We start from the raw sequence: 14,829 nt of genomic DNA on the forward strand, positions 1-14,829 counted from the left end.
CTGTGGCCCGGGAAGGCAGTGGAGGATGGCCCAAGTCCTTGGGCCCTGCACCCGCATGGGAGACCAGGAGAAGCACCTGGCTCCTGGCTTCGGATCAGCGCGGTGTGCCGGCCGCAGCGGCCATTGGAGGGTGAACCAACGGCAAAAAGGAAGACCTTTCTCTCTGTCTCTCTCACTGTCTAACTCTGCCTGTCAAAAAAAAAAAAAAAAAAGCCCAATCTGAAGTTACAATAAAGCAAATGTTTAAAAAAATAAAAAATAAAAAAAACACAATGATATAAAATAACGAGCAATAAACTCAATCAGAGTGATTGTGTTAACTCAGCCACAATCCAACCCATGTGACATCAATCACTTAACCTCTCTGACTACATTCCCACTAAGTCAAAAAAGAAACTGGGCTAAATAATCTGTCAAGTTCCTTGTAGGCTTAACATTCCATGATCTATTATCAAGAAGACAAATGCCACAACTGTGGCAGAGTATCAGCTGAATCCACTCTTATCTTCCTCTTTTAACTCCAACACTGTTTCTCATTACTTTTTTGCATGGTTTATCTTCATAAGGTTCTCTACTTACCAGCTGCTTGTCCAGTAATAGTTACACTGATAACCTTGAGGGAAAATAAATTATCAGAACCCACACTCCTCTACCACCAAGCTATGCAGACTGAAACCTCAAACTAAAAATAGATCAGCAATTACTGCACCATGCCAGAGAACAGAGCAGTGGTGCTCACGACGGGTCAGGTCAAGCTTAATACATGTATGTATAAATGGACAGACTTATTCATTTTTCTTAAAGCAGTATTATGTAGGAATTCATCAGTTATTGGCTCTCAGACTCGGTCTCTCCCATCTATAAACAGAGCTAACAACCTACCTAAGCAGCCTGCTATAATAAAGAGAAAAGTTTTCAAAATATGTGTGACAGTATCTGACGCAGGAGCAGCTACAAAACGAGAGCGCTGAGACTGCCACTGGGGCCGAGCTGTGGTCATTTACAATTCCTGCACAAAGCAAGCGCTCCACATGCTGACAGATTTGGTTTCAAACTCTGGCTCTATTTCCTAGATGTACAGCCTTGAGCAAACTAAGTCCAGGTGTCTTCATTAGTAAAATGTCGATGATAAATCACTGATGTGAGCACTTCAAAAAGTTCACGGGGGCCAATGCTGTGGCATAGCAGGAAAGCCGACGCCTACAGTGCCAGCATCCCATATGGCACTGGTTCAAATCCCGGCTGCTCCACTTCCTATCCAGCTCTCCGCTATGGCCTGAGAAAGCAATGTAAGACGGCCCAAGTCCTTGGGCCCCTCCACCTGCGTGGGAAGACCCAGAAGAAGCTCCTGGCTCCTGGCTTGTGATCAGCACAGCTCCAGCTGTTGTAGCCTACTAGAGAGTGAACCAGCAGATGGAAGACCTCTCTCTCTTTCTCTACCTCTGCCTCTCTAACTCTGCCTTAAAAATAAATAAATAAATCTTTAAAAAACAGTTCATGGATGGGCTGGTGTGTGGCTCATCAGTTAAGTTCCTGAATCCCGTATCACAGTGCCTGGTTCTAGTCCTGCCTACTATGCTTCCGCTCCTATCTCCCACAGATATGCATCCCAGGAGGCAACAAATGATAGCTCAGGTACTTAGATCCTTGCCACTCACATGGAAGACCCACAATGAGTTCCAGGCTCCAGGTTTCAGTCTGGCCCAGCCCTCAATGTTGTGGGCATTTGGGGAGTAAACAGCAGACGGAAGATCTCCCTACATCTGTCTGTCTTTCTCTCTCTCTTTGAAATAAAACGAAAATAAATTAACAAAATTAAAAGCTTGTAGAAAATGGAACTAAAAAAAAAAAATTGTGTATTTTCCAAACTTTTTTTCTTGAAAAACTGTTGTAAAGATTAAATGAAGTAATGCATGAAAAACAACTGACACCTAGTTCCTAACTGCTCAATGAATGTTAATTCTTTTCTCCTTAAAAACAAGCTGACCACAATTCTACTAATTGAATTCAAATAAACATCTGTGGAACTAAGACTCCCACGACCTCCAAGTAAGTCAACTTTCTTTTCTGCATTGTCCTTCAGTGTGGAGCAGCACAGAAAATCCTCAGCTAGGAGACTGCTTTGTCTTGTGTGCTTTCCTGAGACCGGAGAGCCTTTTTGCATCCCATCTCCAACTACACTGCAATAAGTCCTGTGTTCCATGAAAGCAACTCTCAGAAGGCACAGAGGACCGCTAGGGGCATCCAAAAACCCTGTAGGGAACTGAGAGGCCAAAGCCATTCTTTTTTTTTTTTTTTTTTTGACAGAGTGGACAGTGAGAGAGAGACAGAGAGAAAGGTCTTCCTTTGCCGTTGGTTCACCCTCCAATGGCCGCCACGGCCACCACGCTGTGGCCAGCGTACCGCGCTGATCCGATGGCAGGAGCCAGGTGCTTCTCCTGGTCTCCCATGGGGTGCAGGGCCCAAGCACTTGGGCCATCCTCCACTGCACTCCCTGGCCATAACAGAGAGCTGGCCTGGAAGAGGGGCAACTGGGACAGAATCCGGCACCCCGATCGGGACTAGAACCCGGTGTGCTGGTGCCGCAAGGCGGAGGATTAGCCTAGTGAGCCGCGGCGCCGGCCAAAGCCATTCTTATAACACCAGACTTCAAATGCTTTTTCCACTTGTATTCTTTCAAGAGTATAGAAAAGAGTATTCTAGGTGCCACACAACACATGATGTCAAGTCTCTCTCTGATGGCAAGCAGGTGTGCTTGTATATACTCATGTTTTAAACATTCTCAGTTTTTGTTGTTGTTGTTGTTGTTGTTGACAGGCAGAGTGGATAGTGAGAGAGAGAGACAGAAAGGTCTTCCTTTGCCGTTGGTTCACCCTCCAATGGCCGCTGCGGCCCGCGCACCGCGCTGATCCGAAGCCAGGAGCCAGGTGCTTCTCCTGGTCTCCCATGGGGTGCAGGGCCCAAGCACTTGGGCCATCCTCCACTGCCCTCCCGGGCCACAGCAGAGAGCTGGACTGGAAGAGGGGCAACCGGGACAGAATCCGGTGCCCCAACCGGGACTAGAACCTGGTGTGCCGGCGCCGCAAGGCGGAGGATTAGCCTGTTAAGCCACGGCGCCGGCCACATTCTCAGTTTTAATTTCTATTATAGGATATATCAGAAAACATTGGAACCCTCAATAATTTTTAAGAATTTAAGTGTTTCTGATACCAAAAATTCAAAAGCCACTACTTTATTGTACAGAAAAAGCCCACAAAACACAAGGCTTACTCTGTGAATTTCAACTTTACCAATTTAGCCTAACTAACAAAATCTAAAAACCTCTACTCTCCTCTATGATTAGATTTCAGTCCTTCAATCTCCAAAAAAAAAATCACTTGTTCACTGATTTATGTATAGCCAGTTGCAGAACTGGACCTTAAAACTTAAAAGCTTATTATTTCCAGCTTATGATCTCTCTAATACTGCAGGTCACCCTCAATAAATACGAGATGACTATGTTTTTTCAACACACTAATCCTTCTGTTACAGAAAATATGAAAATAACTTATATTTACAGCAAATTAATTATGCTTTCCTCTGATCTCTAGCAAATAATTTTTAAGGGTTTTCTGATCCCTGTAGAAACCATACTTGCTTGGTGATGGAAGAAATAGGTGACTAAATTTCAGTCTGACCAAACAAATCAGACTGAAAAGGTATATAACATAGGTAACACTGACGTTAGTGACCCGATTTTTAAAAATTTCATTTCCTTACGTTTCATTTTATTTGGAAGACAGAGAGAGACCTTGCAACCACTGGTTCACTGCCCAAATGCCCACAAAAGCCAGGGGTAGGCCAAGCCCAAACCAGGGGCCCAGAATCCAATCGGGGTCTCCCTCCCACACAGGGAACACAGACCCAAGTACTTGAGTCATCACCTGCTGCTTCCCACTGCACATGAGCAGCAAGCTGGACTCTGAAGCACAGCTGGGATTCAAAGCCAGGCACTCTGATATGGGATGTGGGGGTCCCAAGTGATGTTTATCCTCTGACAAACCTCAACCCCTAAATCTGTAACTATGTTCCAAGGTCTCAATCTGCAATCTCCCCTTTCTACAGCACTTTTACTTGTAAGAGCAGTATGTTGACTGAAACACAAAACCAAAAACAACACAAAGATTGTGAGCTTTTCATTTTTTTCCTTTTTTAAGATAATGAAAGAGAACTGAATGACAAACCTATAAGTCTACAGCAAATAGTGGGGCCCCAATAAATATTCATTGAATGAATAAATTTTTTAAAGATTTCTTTATTAATTTGAAAGGCAGTTAGAGAGAGAGAGAAAGGAGAGACAGAAATCGTCCACCCATTGTTTCACTCCCCAAATGGCCACAACAACCGGGGCTGGGCCAGGCCTAAGCCAGGAGCCTCATCCGGGTCTTCTGCGTGGGTGCAGGGGCCCAAGGACCTGGGTCATGCTCCACTGCCTTCCTAAGCACTTAGCAGGAGCTGGATCGGAAGCAGAGTAACCGGGACTCAAACTGGCGCCCATATGGGATGCCTGCACTGCAGGCCGTGGCTTAACCCACCGCACCAGAGAGCTGGCCCCGAAAGAACACATTTTTAAGAACTTGTTTTGTCTACTTGGCTTCTTTTAGCATTTACTAGGTAAGGAAAACCTGGAAAGACAAACACATTGGGCAAGAAATCTAGTGAGTTCTGACACTCTCAATTCCAAAATTTAGTTTAATGCCAGGCAACCCACAAAATCAGCTTTGGGCAAAGTCTTCCAAATTCTTTCATGACACATTCCTACTGGAAAAAAAAAAGTTTACTATATATATTCATATATATAAGAATTATACCCATGTCCATTATAACAGAGAAGTTTGATATATTTTTAATTAATTAATTTGAAAGGCAGTGACAGGAAGAGAAGTGAGAAAGACAGAAAAAAAGAGCACCCTGCCACTGGCTCATGCCCCAAATGCCCACAATGTCCCAGGCGAGGCCAGGCTGAAGCTGGAAGTCAAGAACTCACCACGTGAGCCACGACTGCTGCCTCCCAAGGTCTGCCTCCGCAGAAAGCTGAGCGAGGGGCGAGCGCCAGGCATCAGGCCCAAGCACTCCAACATGGACACCAGGGCCTTAACTACTGGAAACACCCACCCCAGATTTCTGTAAGTGAAAGCTTTAAAAAGATGAGACAAGGGTGGAATAATTTTTACTTTTCACTTTGTGTTTGATCTAAGAAATTATCAATGCTTTTACAGAAAAACATTAAGAAGTTCCACTGTTTCTAAAAAATTTTTGTTTAACAATTTGTGACACAGTATTTCAAAGATTTTGTTCAGATTTCAATTTGTTGCTTCTGAAACTTAACCATGAGGCTATAATCTGAAAAACAGTTATTACAAAGGCAGTATACTCATAAATATATAACATACACTAAGGGTGAAATTCAGTGTGGATGACAGTGGCTGTGAAACTTTATTTCAAAGAGTTATTTAATAACCTAGAATTTGTTTGGCAGACCTTCTTGCCAGGCCTATTAAAGTGTCATTGGTTTTAATTTGTAATTTAGTTGACAAAAACCTAGTACTTGAAGTAGAATTGTCAGCTGGGCCATTCCCTTGTCTTCCTGGTGCTTGCCTTACTGGTATTGTTACAACTGTTACAGATTCTTTTAGATTACATCCATTTTGATAAGGCTGGTTTAATTAGAGCCAGATCATATTTATAAATCCACTTAACTGCCACGCACCCATAACTACACTAACTGCTATCTGCTGAATGTGAACAAGTAAGTGAGAAAGCGGCAATCCGGTTTCCCTCAGAAAGGAAACGGCCTCCTCAGGAACAGCACTTCATCTTTCTATTAATTAAATATTAGTGAAACTTCATTACTTCACTTTCTTATGCATAAAATAAATTAAGTTTTAATATTATCTTCTGCTGTCCCATGGCAATTTGGGATATACTCAAATACACATGAAACTCCTAGCCAGAACAACTTAGTCTCTCAAATGCTTCCTGGATCAGAAATAAATGTGAAGTCAAGACTAATTTTCCATGGTCACCCAGGTCAAATAAAATTCTTAGGTTCTTCTGATCTGGGCCTGCACCCAAAAGCTGATCCAAAATCAACCTTCAGGGGTAGATGGACAAGTATAATCTTACCAGGATACTCACCCTAACACATTGACAGAGATAATGAAGGACAGTTATAGTTCTCTATATTTACAACTTTTATTCACTCATTTATAAGAAACATTTGCATATGTCAAGCATCTCACTGACACAATCATTTACAAGTGATATCTTAAATATATTGTACTGTTCTTTCATTTGCAAAAGTGACTGAAAGAAAAAGTATGGCTTGTGCCCCATCGGGTGGCCAAACTGGAAATTTCAAACAAGTTCCAGCAAGGCAAGTTCCCTAACTAATCAAGATAATACCTTTGGGAAACTGGAGCCTGCACCAGTGTTCTCATGGGAGAGTTCTATAAATGAAAATCATAATAATGTCGCAGCAATGTTTCCTTACACTTGGAAAAAAAAGGGAAGCGCAACTTAGAAGAACCTCTTTCTTTCCAACTCCTGCAACAAAAAATTAACACATGACCTCACTTTTTATCTAAGTAAATTAAGAGTTTCATTGGGTTAATTTTCTATTCACAGGTCAAAACCTCATCAAAATTTTTGAAAGGATGTTACTAATGTAAAAGAATGTTTATAACAGCCTTTGGGGGCCAGCACTGTGGCGCACTGGGTTAAAGCCCCAGTCTGCAGCGCTGGCACCAGATACCACTTCACATGCCGGCAGCTCACTTCCGATCCGGCTCTCTGCTATGGCCTGGGAAAGCAGTAGAAGATGGTCCAAGTCCTTGGGCCCCTACAGCCACGTGGGAGACCCAGAGGAAGATTCTTGCTCCTGGCTTTGGATTGGCATAGCTCCAGCAATTGCAGCCATCTGGGGAGTGAACCAGGGGATGGAAGACCTCTCTCTCTTTCTCTGCCTCTGCCTGTAACTCTACCTCTCAAATAAACAAATCTTTAAAAAATAATAACAGTCTTTTAAGTTCTGTCCTCCTCATAAATCAAATTAAAACACTTAAAAGCACAGAAATTTAGAGTTGGCTGAGTCCTCAATAAATATAGGGCTGTGAGTGTACAAACCATCAAGTTCAGGCCGGCGCTATGGCGCAGCAGGTTAAAGCCCTGGCCTGAAGCACCTGCATCCCATATGGGCGCCGGTTCAAGTCCCCACTGCTCCTCTTCCAGTTCAGCTCTCTGCTATGGCCTGGGAAACCAGCAGAAGATGGCCCAAGTCCTTGGCTCCCTACACCCACGTGGGAGACCCGGGAGAAGCTCCTGGCTCCTGGCTTCAGAGTGGCCCAGCTCTGGCCATTGCGGTCATCTGGGGAGTGAACCAGCAGATGGAAGACCTCTCTCTCTGTCTCTACCTCTCTCTCTCTAACTTTGTCTTTCAAATAAATAAAATAAATCTTAAAAAAAAAAAAAAGAAAGAAAGAAAAACCATCAAGTTCATGTTCTCTGACATCCAGATGGAGAAGTTCAAATGCTAGAAGGAGGAAGTGAGTTCATCAGTCACACACAGCTGGTGTGACCTGACTCCCAATGCTTACACATGCAGTGCTCAAGAGACTAGCCATATATATATGTATAAATTGACTTAACTACTGTGTACCCATAACTAGACTAACTGCTCTCTAATTATTAATATCTACTCATATTGCTAGACTAATATACATATATATTCCTAAGCAAGTGCGCTTACCTACTCTGGACCTTAGTTTCTTGACTTGAAAAACAAGGAGATAGAAAATATTTAAATTCCTCTCAGCTTTAAAATCCTGTCATTTTTTCAGACCTCATTATTTTAGTATCTCACAGAACCACAGCACATACTGAAAAAATCATTCTTAGTTCATGAGAAACCAAACAAGCTCAGGACCCTAGGGAAAGAAAACACAAGTCAGCAGCCTAAGGCACCAAATAACAGGGTGCTTTTTTTGTTAATATTCTGTAAAATTTTAAAAATGCTGTAAAATATTAACATGGTCACACTAGTCTATTTGGTTGAAACTGCTCTAAGTTAGTTTTGATTAATCAATTATAGAGCTCTAAAATATACAGTCACTGATTTTAAAAAGTATTCTTATAAAGATTTATTGAATCTTTAAAGTCCAGGAATTTCAGCAGTTTAAAAACTCTGGGGGAAAAGGACATCCATCAAAAATCTGTTAGCCTTTGCTAGAGAAAAGGACCTTATATTACACATGCCAAGATCTACAATCAAATAGATCACTGGAAACAGACACATTCTCTGTTCATTTCTGTTTATGGTCTTTGTCAAAACACACACACACACAGCTATTTACACACGGATTGAACAGATTTTCTTTATATGATTTCTCCCTGTTGTTCTTTTATGCTCCTAAGCTTTCTTTATTATACCACCTATGTGAATCCATGACCTCCACAAATTACTTTTAAATTAGAAACTGTAACAGTTTTCAGGATACAATAGGCTACTATCATTAATAATTTTAACAAGTCAAGAAATAAAAGCACTAGAAGTTAAAAGCTTACAAATCAGAATAAACCTTGGAAGGCTCTAGTCCTGCATCCTTTTTTTTATAAAAGAGCAAAGAGCCTTGGAAAGGTAAGAACATTGTCCCTGGTCTCACGGGCAACACTTACAAAACCTACCACTGACTGTGCTACCACGTACACATATTATTACATAATTAAATATCATGCACAATTATAGATGTAAATCAAAATTGTCAGCTTCTAATTAATGCTCTGCTTAACCCAAATAATACTTGATACAGCAAAATGACATAAAAGCCAATTAGGAGAACAGCTGGTATTGTTTCACAGCACCAGAGAGCACCCTAGGCTACCACTGAAGGGTAAGACACCAAAATTTCACCACCGATGCCTGAAAAACCAATCCAACTGTCTGTTAAACCAACAATGCTTTCCAGAGCATCATCTTCATACATGAGAAATTACATTTTATTGCATTATAAGAAGTTCCTTTTCTCTAGCAAAGGCTAGCAGATCTCTGAATTGTATGTCCCTCTTCCCCAGAATATTCAAACGGCTGAAATTCCTGGGCTCTAAAAAACTCTTATTTACACCTCTTTATTATTTTTAAAGGAACGGCACCAACTGTTTGGCAATGATACATATAACGCAAAGGCTCCAACCTTATAAAAATGTCTTTAATGGTTCTGACTTACAAAGAAAGGAGTCCCTTGTTTAATTAAGTGTTGCAATCAATGAATTTACCCAGGACAGGAGTCACATAGTAGGACTCCGCAGAATCAATTCCATTATCTAAAATAAAATGCATAACTGGCCCAAGAAAGACAATGCAGTCACACACACACTCAGGAATGTTATCTCTGTGTCACCATTTAGGAATGACATCCCAATAGGCCATGGGAAAGCGGAGTCCCCAGAATCACTGGGGTTCCTCCCGTCACAAAGCTGACATTACAAACCAAGAGGGAACTGCGTTCCAAACTACATCTTTAGCTTTCCCTGCCAGTCACAGGTATTGTAAGCGAATACAATGCTCTGGAGCAGTTAAGTGTGGAAACATTTAAAATGAATCCTAGCACACACTGAGCCACTGATGCGCTGCCCGGATCACGCACTGCACACTACATAACAAGTGTTAGATGTGCTCCAGCACGCTCCGGCCCTGTGCCTCTCCGAAGAACTGGCAGTGGTGCTGAAAATCACTACCAGGCAGATGAAAGACCAATTGCCTTCTTTCAACAAAAACCATCCTCTGGACTCCAGCCAGGGTTTAAACCTGACCAAATGTTATTAGAAACCATAAATCAACAACTCCACAGGCTGTTCTGCTAGTGCCTTATTTCATTCTTACAAAACGGGGCTGCAAAACACTTTCAGCAAATTAAGTGACAAGAAAGCACTAGGCATTCTAGGCCTTTCGTTTCCAGCAATAAGCAAACATTGCGCCTTACAAGTGAACTTAACTTTGCATTCTTCACGATTCTGTGTAATCGTACCTACCTACACCCCTTCCCCCGTCCTCAATTCCCACAATGGCTGCACCAATGCACAAACTAATTGCACGAAACTGGCATGAAATTGAAACAGAGAGCTAAAGCAGATGAATTTCTGAAAGCCTGTCATGTGTGTGTTCACACCGAGTTTCTCCTCTTTGTTCCTGGAGACTGAACACAACCTTTCTTGGCTGAGCTGTCCGTTACTGAGAATAACCTATGCAGTGCCTAAAGGCCACCGGGTAGCCTGGCTGCTCAACACCTAAATGGGTTCATTACCTTTACTTTCCCCTCTACCAACCCCATATTATCACTGTCTATTAACTATCTTCCAGGAGCTGTCACAGAAATCGGGGGAGGGTCAGGTACAGTGTTTACAATAGGGTCATTCTCACCCCAGCCAACAGAAACTTAGCCGAAAACCTGAAAATTCAAATCATTCTCTTCCCTCCGTTCCAAAATACTAGAAGAGCCGATACCAAAGGTGCGATTATTCAGTAACGCTTCGTGCAATCGGTAAAAAGACGAGTCACCGTGTCATCAGAGCCCAACAGCCGATGACAACACACTGTGCCCGCTGCAAATACGACGGACATTTAAATCAAGTTGCAACTCCGCTCCAACGCCTTTGTCAACGCGGGGCAAGTGGGGAAGAGCCGGGGGGCTCTGCGGCACGGGGGGGTCCCCGAGGGGGCTTCGCCCGCCGCAGGAGGCGCCCCGGCGAGCGGTGCCAGAGCGCCACGAGCCCTAACCTTGGCCGGCGGCGCTCGCCCGGGGCCGGGGACGGTGAGCGCCCGGCCGCCGCGACCCCGGGCCGCCCTGGCCGCCGCACTGCCCACCTGCGGCTCCGGCCGGCCGCCCGCTGTCCGTTACCCGGCGGCGGGGGAGGGGAGGGCCCCGGGCGGCCGCAGTGGCTCCCCGCGGCGCGGGGCCGAGGGCGGCCGGGGCGGCCGGGGCGGCTGGGACGGCGCGACGGCGGCCCCGCGGGCCCTCCCACACCCCGGCCGCCGCCGGTACCTCGTACTGGATGTACTGCTTCCTCCACTCGGGAGTGATGTGCGCCGAGAGGTGCTCGGCGAACTTCATCCTGCCGGCTCCCCCGCGCTCCCACGCGCGTCCAGCAGCTCCAGGCGGCGGCGGCGGCAACAGCGACTCCGACTCCTCCCCACATGGGCCCCGGCGCGGCGCGGCGCGGCGCTGCTCTCCTCCTCCGCCGCCGCCGAGGTCTCCTCAGAGCCGCCCTCCCGCCATCTTCCTCCTCCTCTCCATAGCTCCGCCCCGCCCCGCCCTCTATACGTCATCGCCATGGTAACCGCCTACGCCGCAGCGCCGGAGGGGGGTGGAGGGCGGGGCTTGGGATCTGGGGCCACCCCCTTATGGCCCCGCCCCTTTGGGCGGGACGTGCTGGAGGCACCGCCCCTGACCTCTTCCGTCTGCGCCGGGTGGCCCGCAGCTGCTCCCTACCGCCTGCCCGAGAAGCAGCGCTGTTGTTAGTGCAATTAATATTAATACTGTAGCAACGATAGTCCACGCAAGACATTCATATTTGCAAAGAACTGTGCAAATATTATTCCATTTGAATATTTATTTTTCATAAGACCCTTCAGGGTGGATCAGCATTAATCCAAATTGAGTAGCTGAAACAGATCAATAGGGCCAAATGTATTTAAAGGAACAGCATGTGCAGGCTGTATGTCTGGGTGCTTAATAAATGCTTGCCTAATTTAATGAAAGAGGCCGGTGCTGAAGAGATCCTGCCGCTTCTGAATTTCAGTGTAATTTTCTAGTCCCACAGTTACCAGAAAGGCCGTTATCAACACTTGAACCCAAGTCAGGATGAGGGAGTGCCAACTGGACTTGTGACTGAGCCTCTTGGGGGTTAGAGGTGAGGGTTGGGAGGAAAACCAGTGTGAGGAGGGAGGCTTTCCTGCCGGTCCAGCACCAAGCCCAGGGAGCCCACAAATAGGCTGAGCTGTCCCGGGGGGGAACAGAGGAAAAGATCCCTGATACAGCTCAGCACTACATTGAGTGTGGGAGTGCTTGTCCTGGAAGGCTCAATTTGATTCAGAAACCTAGCCCCTGTGCTGTTGGGAGGAGCCCTGGACAAAATCAATAACTCCTATTTCTTGATCACTGTCCCTGTAGCAAGCACTGTCTTTATGTGTACTTTGTTCTTTAACTCCCACGGTGTTGATGAGACTTGAAGACTAACGAGGCAATTACTGTGCCTGGGACAGTATTTCTGTGATACCAAGCTCTGCTCTTGGATTTTTTTTTTTCCTCTCTTTGTATTTTTCCCTTTTCTCTCAATTTATGCCAACAGGGGTTCTGCAAGGCTTCCATCAGAAGAGGGGTGAGGCATGATAGAAAGCAGGCAGAGGCTATGAGTCCTGGGTTTTGTTGTACAAAAGCCTCAAGCTCTGGTCAAGAGTACTCAGGGCCTCGGACAAAAAACGATGAGGAATACTTCACCTCACCCCCTACCCCTTGGCCCCCCGTAAAGATTCCCTCCACCGGAAGTGAAGAATGTGGAGAGAAAGACACAGACGGAAGAGAAGGGCTGTGCCACCAGGAAGGAGGCTCAACCACAGAGTGGAAACAGCTACATGGTGTGCCTAAGGAGGTGGAACAAGAGGCAGCCGGGAGAGGGATTCCTGGGCCTCTCGCCAGACAGGGTCTAGAATGGTAGACTCCTGGCAGTGACCCCTGCAGACCAGGGCACGGTGCTCCCAGCAGATATGCCTGACTGTGCACAAGAGTCTGAAGCCGCAGTCCAACCCAGAGAAGAAAGGAAATCTTCAATATGAGCTCTAAAACCAGTAATTCTTCAGTTTTCTCATCCTTGATTCAGAGCCCTACTACCCAAATGGACGTGAAAATCCAGCTCCCTGCTAATGCACCTGGGAAGGCAGTAGAAGATGGCCCAAGTCCTTGGGCTCCTGCACCCACGTGGGAGACCCAGAAGAAGCTCCTGGCTCCTGGCTTCTGGCTCCAGCCTCGCCCAGCCCCTGCCATGCAGCCATCTGGAGAGTGAAGCAGTGGATGGAAGACCTCTCTCTCTCTATTTCTCCCTCTCTCTCTGAAACTCTCACATAAATAAATAAATCATGGCACAGCAAGTTAAGCTACTGCCTGTGACGCTGGCATCCTGTATCAAAGTGCCCAGTTCAAGTCCTGGCTGCTCCACTTCCAATCCAGCACCCTGCTAGTGCACCTGGAAAGCAGTAACAGATGGCCCAAGTGCTTGGGCCCTGCCACCCACATGGGAGACCCGGATGGAATCCTGGCTCCAGCCTGGCCCAGCGCTGGCCTTTGCAGTCATTTAGGGAGTGAAGCAGCAGATGAAGGGTCTCTTTCTCTCTGTATCTGTCCCCCACTGAATCTTTCTGCCTTTCAAATAAATAAAATCTCAAAAAAAAAAAAGGGAGATAGACCCTCAGCTGGGCTACAGTGTGACACTGTTGTAACTGCGGTATGTACAAGGAAACATCCAACAGATGGGGACATTCATGAAGGTTGGTGTCACAAAGAAGCTGATTCTGAAATCCAGCCTTAGACAGCCAAGTGGCAAGGGAAACGACACCCCGAGGATCTCAACAGCAAAAAGCAGGAAGTCAAGATTGTTAAAAAAAAAAAAAAAAAGGCAGGAAGTTGTTCAGTTGCGATCTCCTTCCAGGCAGCTAAATGTCCCCTTCTCGAAGAGCCTCTCTCTCTCCTCCCTCCCGTGCTGTCTCCACCCCGGCTCCCACGTTACCCTCCTGCACTGAACGTGAGCTCCTGGAGCACCAGTCACTCATCCCCCTGGTCCTCTCCAGCTTCACACAGTGCTAGCACTCAGGCATTCGGTAGATGTTGAAGGAACCAAGGAAAAGAAAGGAAAAGAAGGGAGGGAGAGATGAAAGGAGAAGGGGAGGGCAGGCCGCCTGGAGGGCGGTGGCGGGAAGCACAGAGTGTGAGGGACGGGTTACACAGCATGGGCAGTGCGTGTGGGGTCCTGGAGAAAGCCGAGGCTGCGAGTGACTGACTCAGTTGGAAAAAGCCAGCTTCCTAATTTTGAACACTGGCTTGCAAGACTAGACAGATCTGAGTTAAAATCTCTACTCTGGCATTTACAAACTGTGCAACCTTGGACGAAATGCATTAGCTCTTAACTCCTCTCTCAGATGGGGTTTGGAATACCTCCCTCACAGGTTACTGAAAATCAAATGAGATTGTGCACGTAAAGCATGTAAAGAGTGTGCCTGCCCCAAACACTCGATAACCTCCGCCAGCCATGTAAAGGAGGGAGCCCAGCAGGGACAAACCCAGGACCAACTTACTAACAAGCACTTAGTATGTGCCAGCCATCTTTCAGCAGATTGAAGTAATGCTCACAGGAACCCTAGGAGGTCACTATCCTTGTTGTAGGTCTGAATACACTCGGAGGGACTCAGCATCACCTTGCTCACCTAGTGGGTGGTACACCTGGGTTTGGACTCAGGCTACCCAGCTCCAGACCCCTTGCTCTTGGGCAGTAGGACACGCTGAGTGCTGAAACAACAACTCCAACCAGTCACGGTAATGGGCCACAGAGAGTGTGACATCCGACTGTAACTCTAGTGCCAGGGGAGGTGAAGCCGTCACGAGCCAAGGACTGGAAGTAGAAAGCAGGTCTGGGGTGCAATGGGACTTGTCAAGTATGTAGGAATCTGTGGGACGCGCAATACTCCAGTTGGATATACAGATTTAGAGCTCTGGAGACAGAAGACTGAAGACTGGGCAGTCATTCCCA

At 46.1% G+C, this 14,829-nt stretch overlaps 1 protein-coding gene across 1 annotated transcript in view; it reads right to left on the reverse strand.

The window, feature by feature from the left end:
• XPR1 (xenotropic and polytropic retrovirus receptor 1) overlaps nt 1-11,317 on the reverse strand; it is a 214,127-nt gene extending 202,810 nt beyond the window's left edge. The window contains exon 1 of the mRNA XM_062192940.1: nt 11,076-11,317. Coding sequence (XP_062048924.1) covers nt 11,076-11,144 — 69 coding nt within the window. The 5' untranslated portion in view covers nt 11,145-11,317. The remainder of the gene's footprint in view (nt 1-11,075) is intronic.
• Between the last annotated feature and the right edge of the window lie 3,512 nt (nt 11,318-14,829).

Source organism: Lepus europaeus, chromosome 5 (assembly GCF_033115175.1).
Source record: "Lepus europaeus isolate LE1 chromosome 5, mLepTim1.pri, whole genome shotgun sequence".
Classification (NCBI taxonomy): Eukaryota; Metazoa; Chordata; class Mammalia; order Lagomorpha; family Leporidae; genus Lepus; species Lepus europaeus.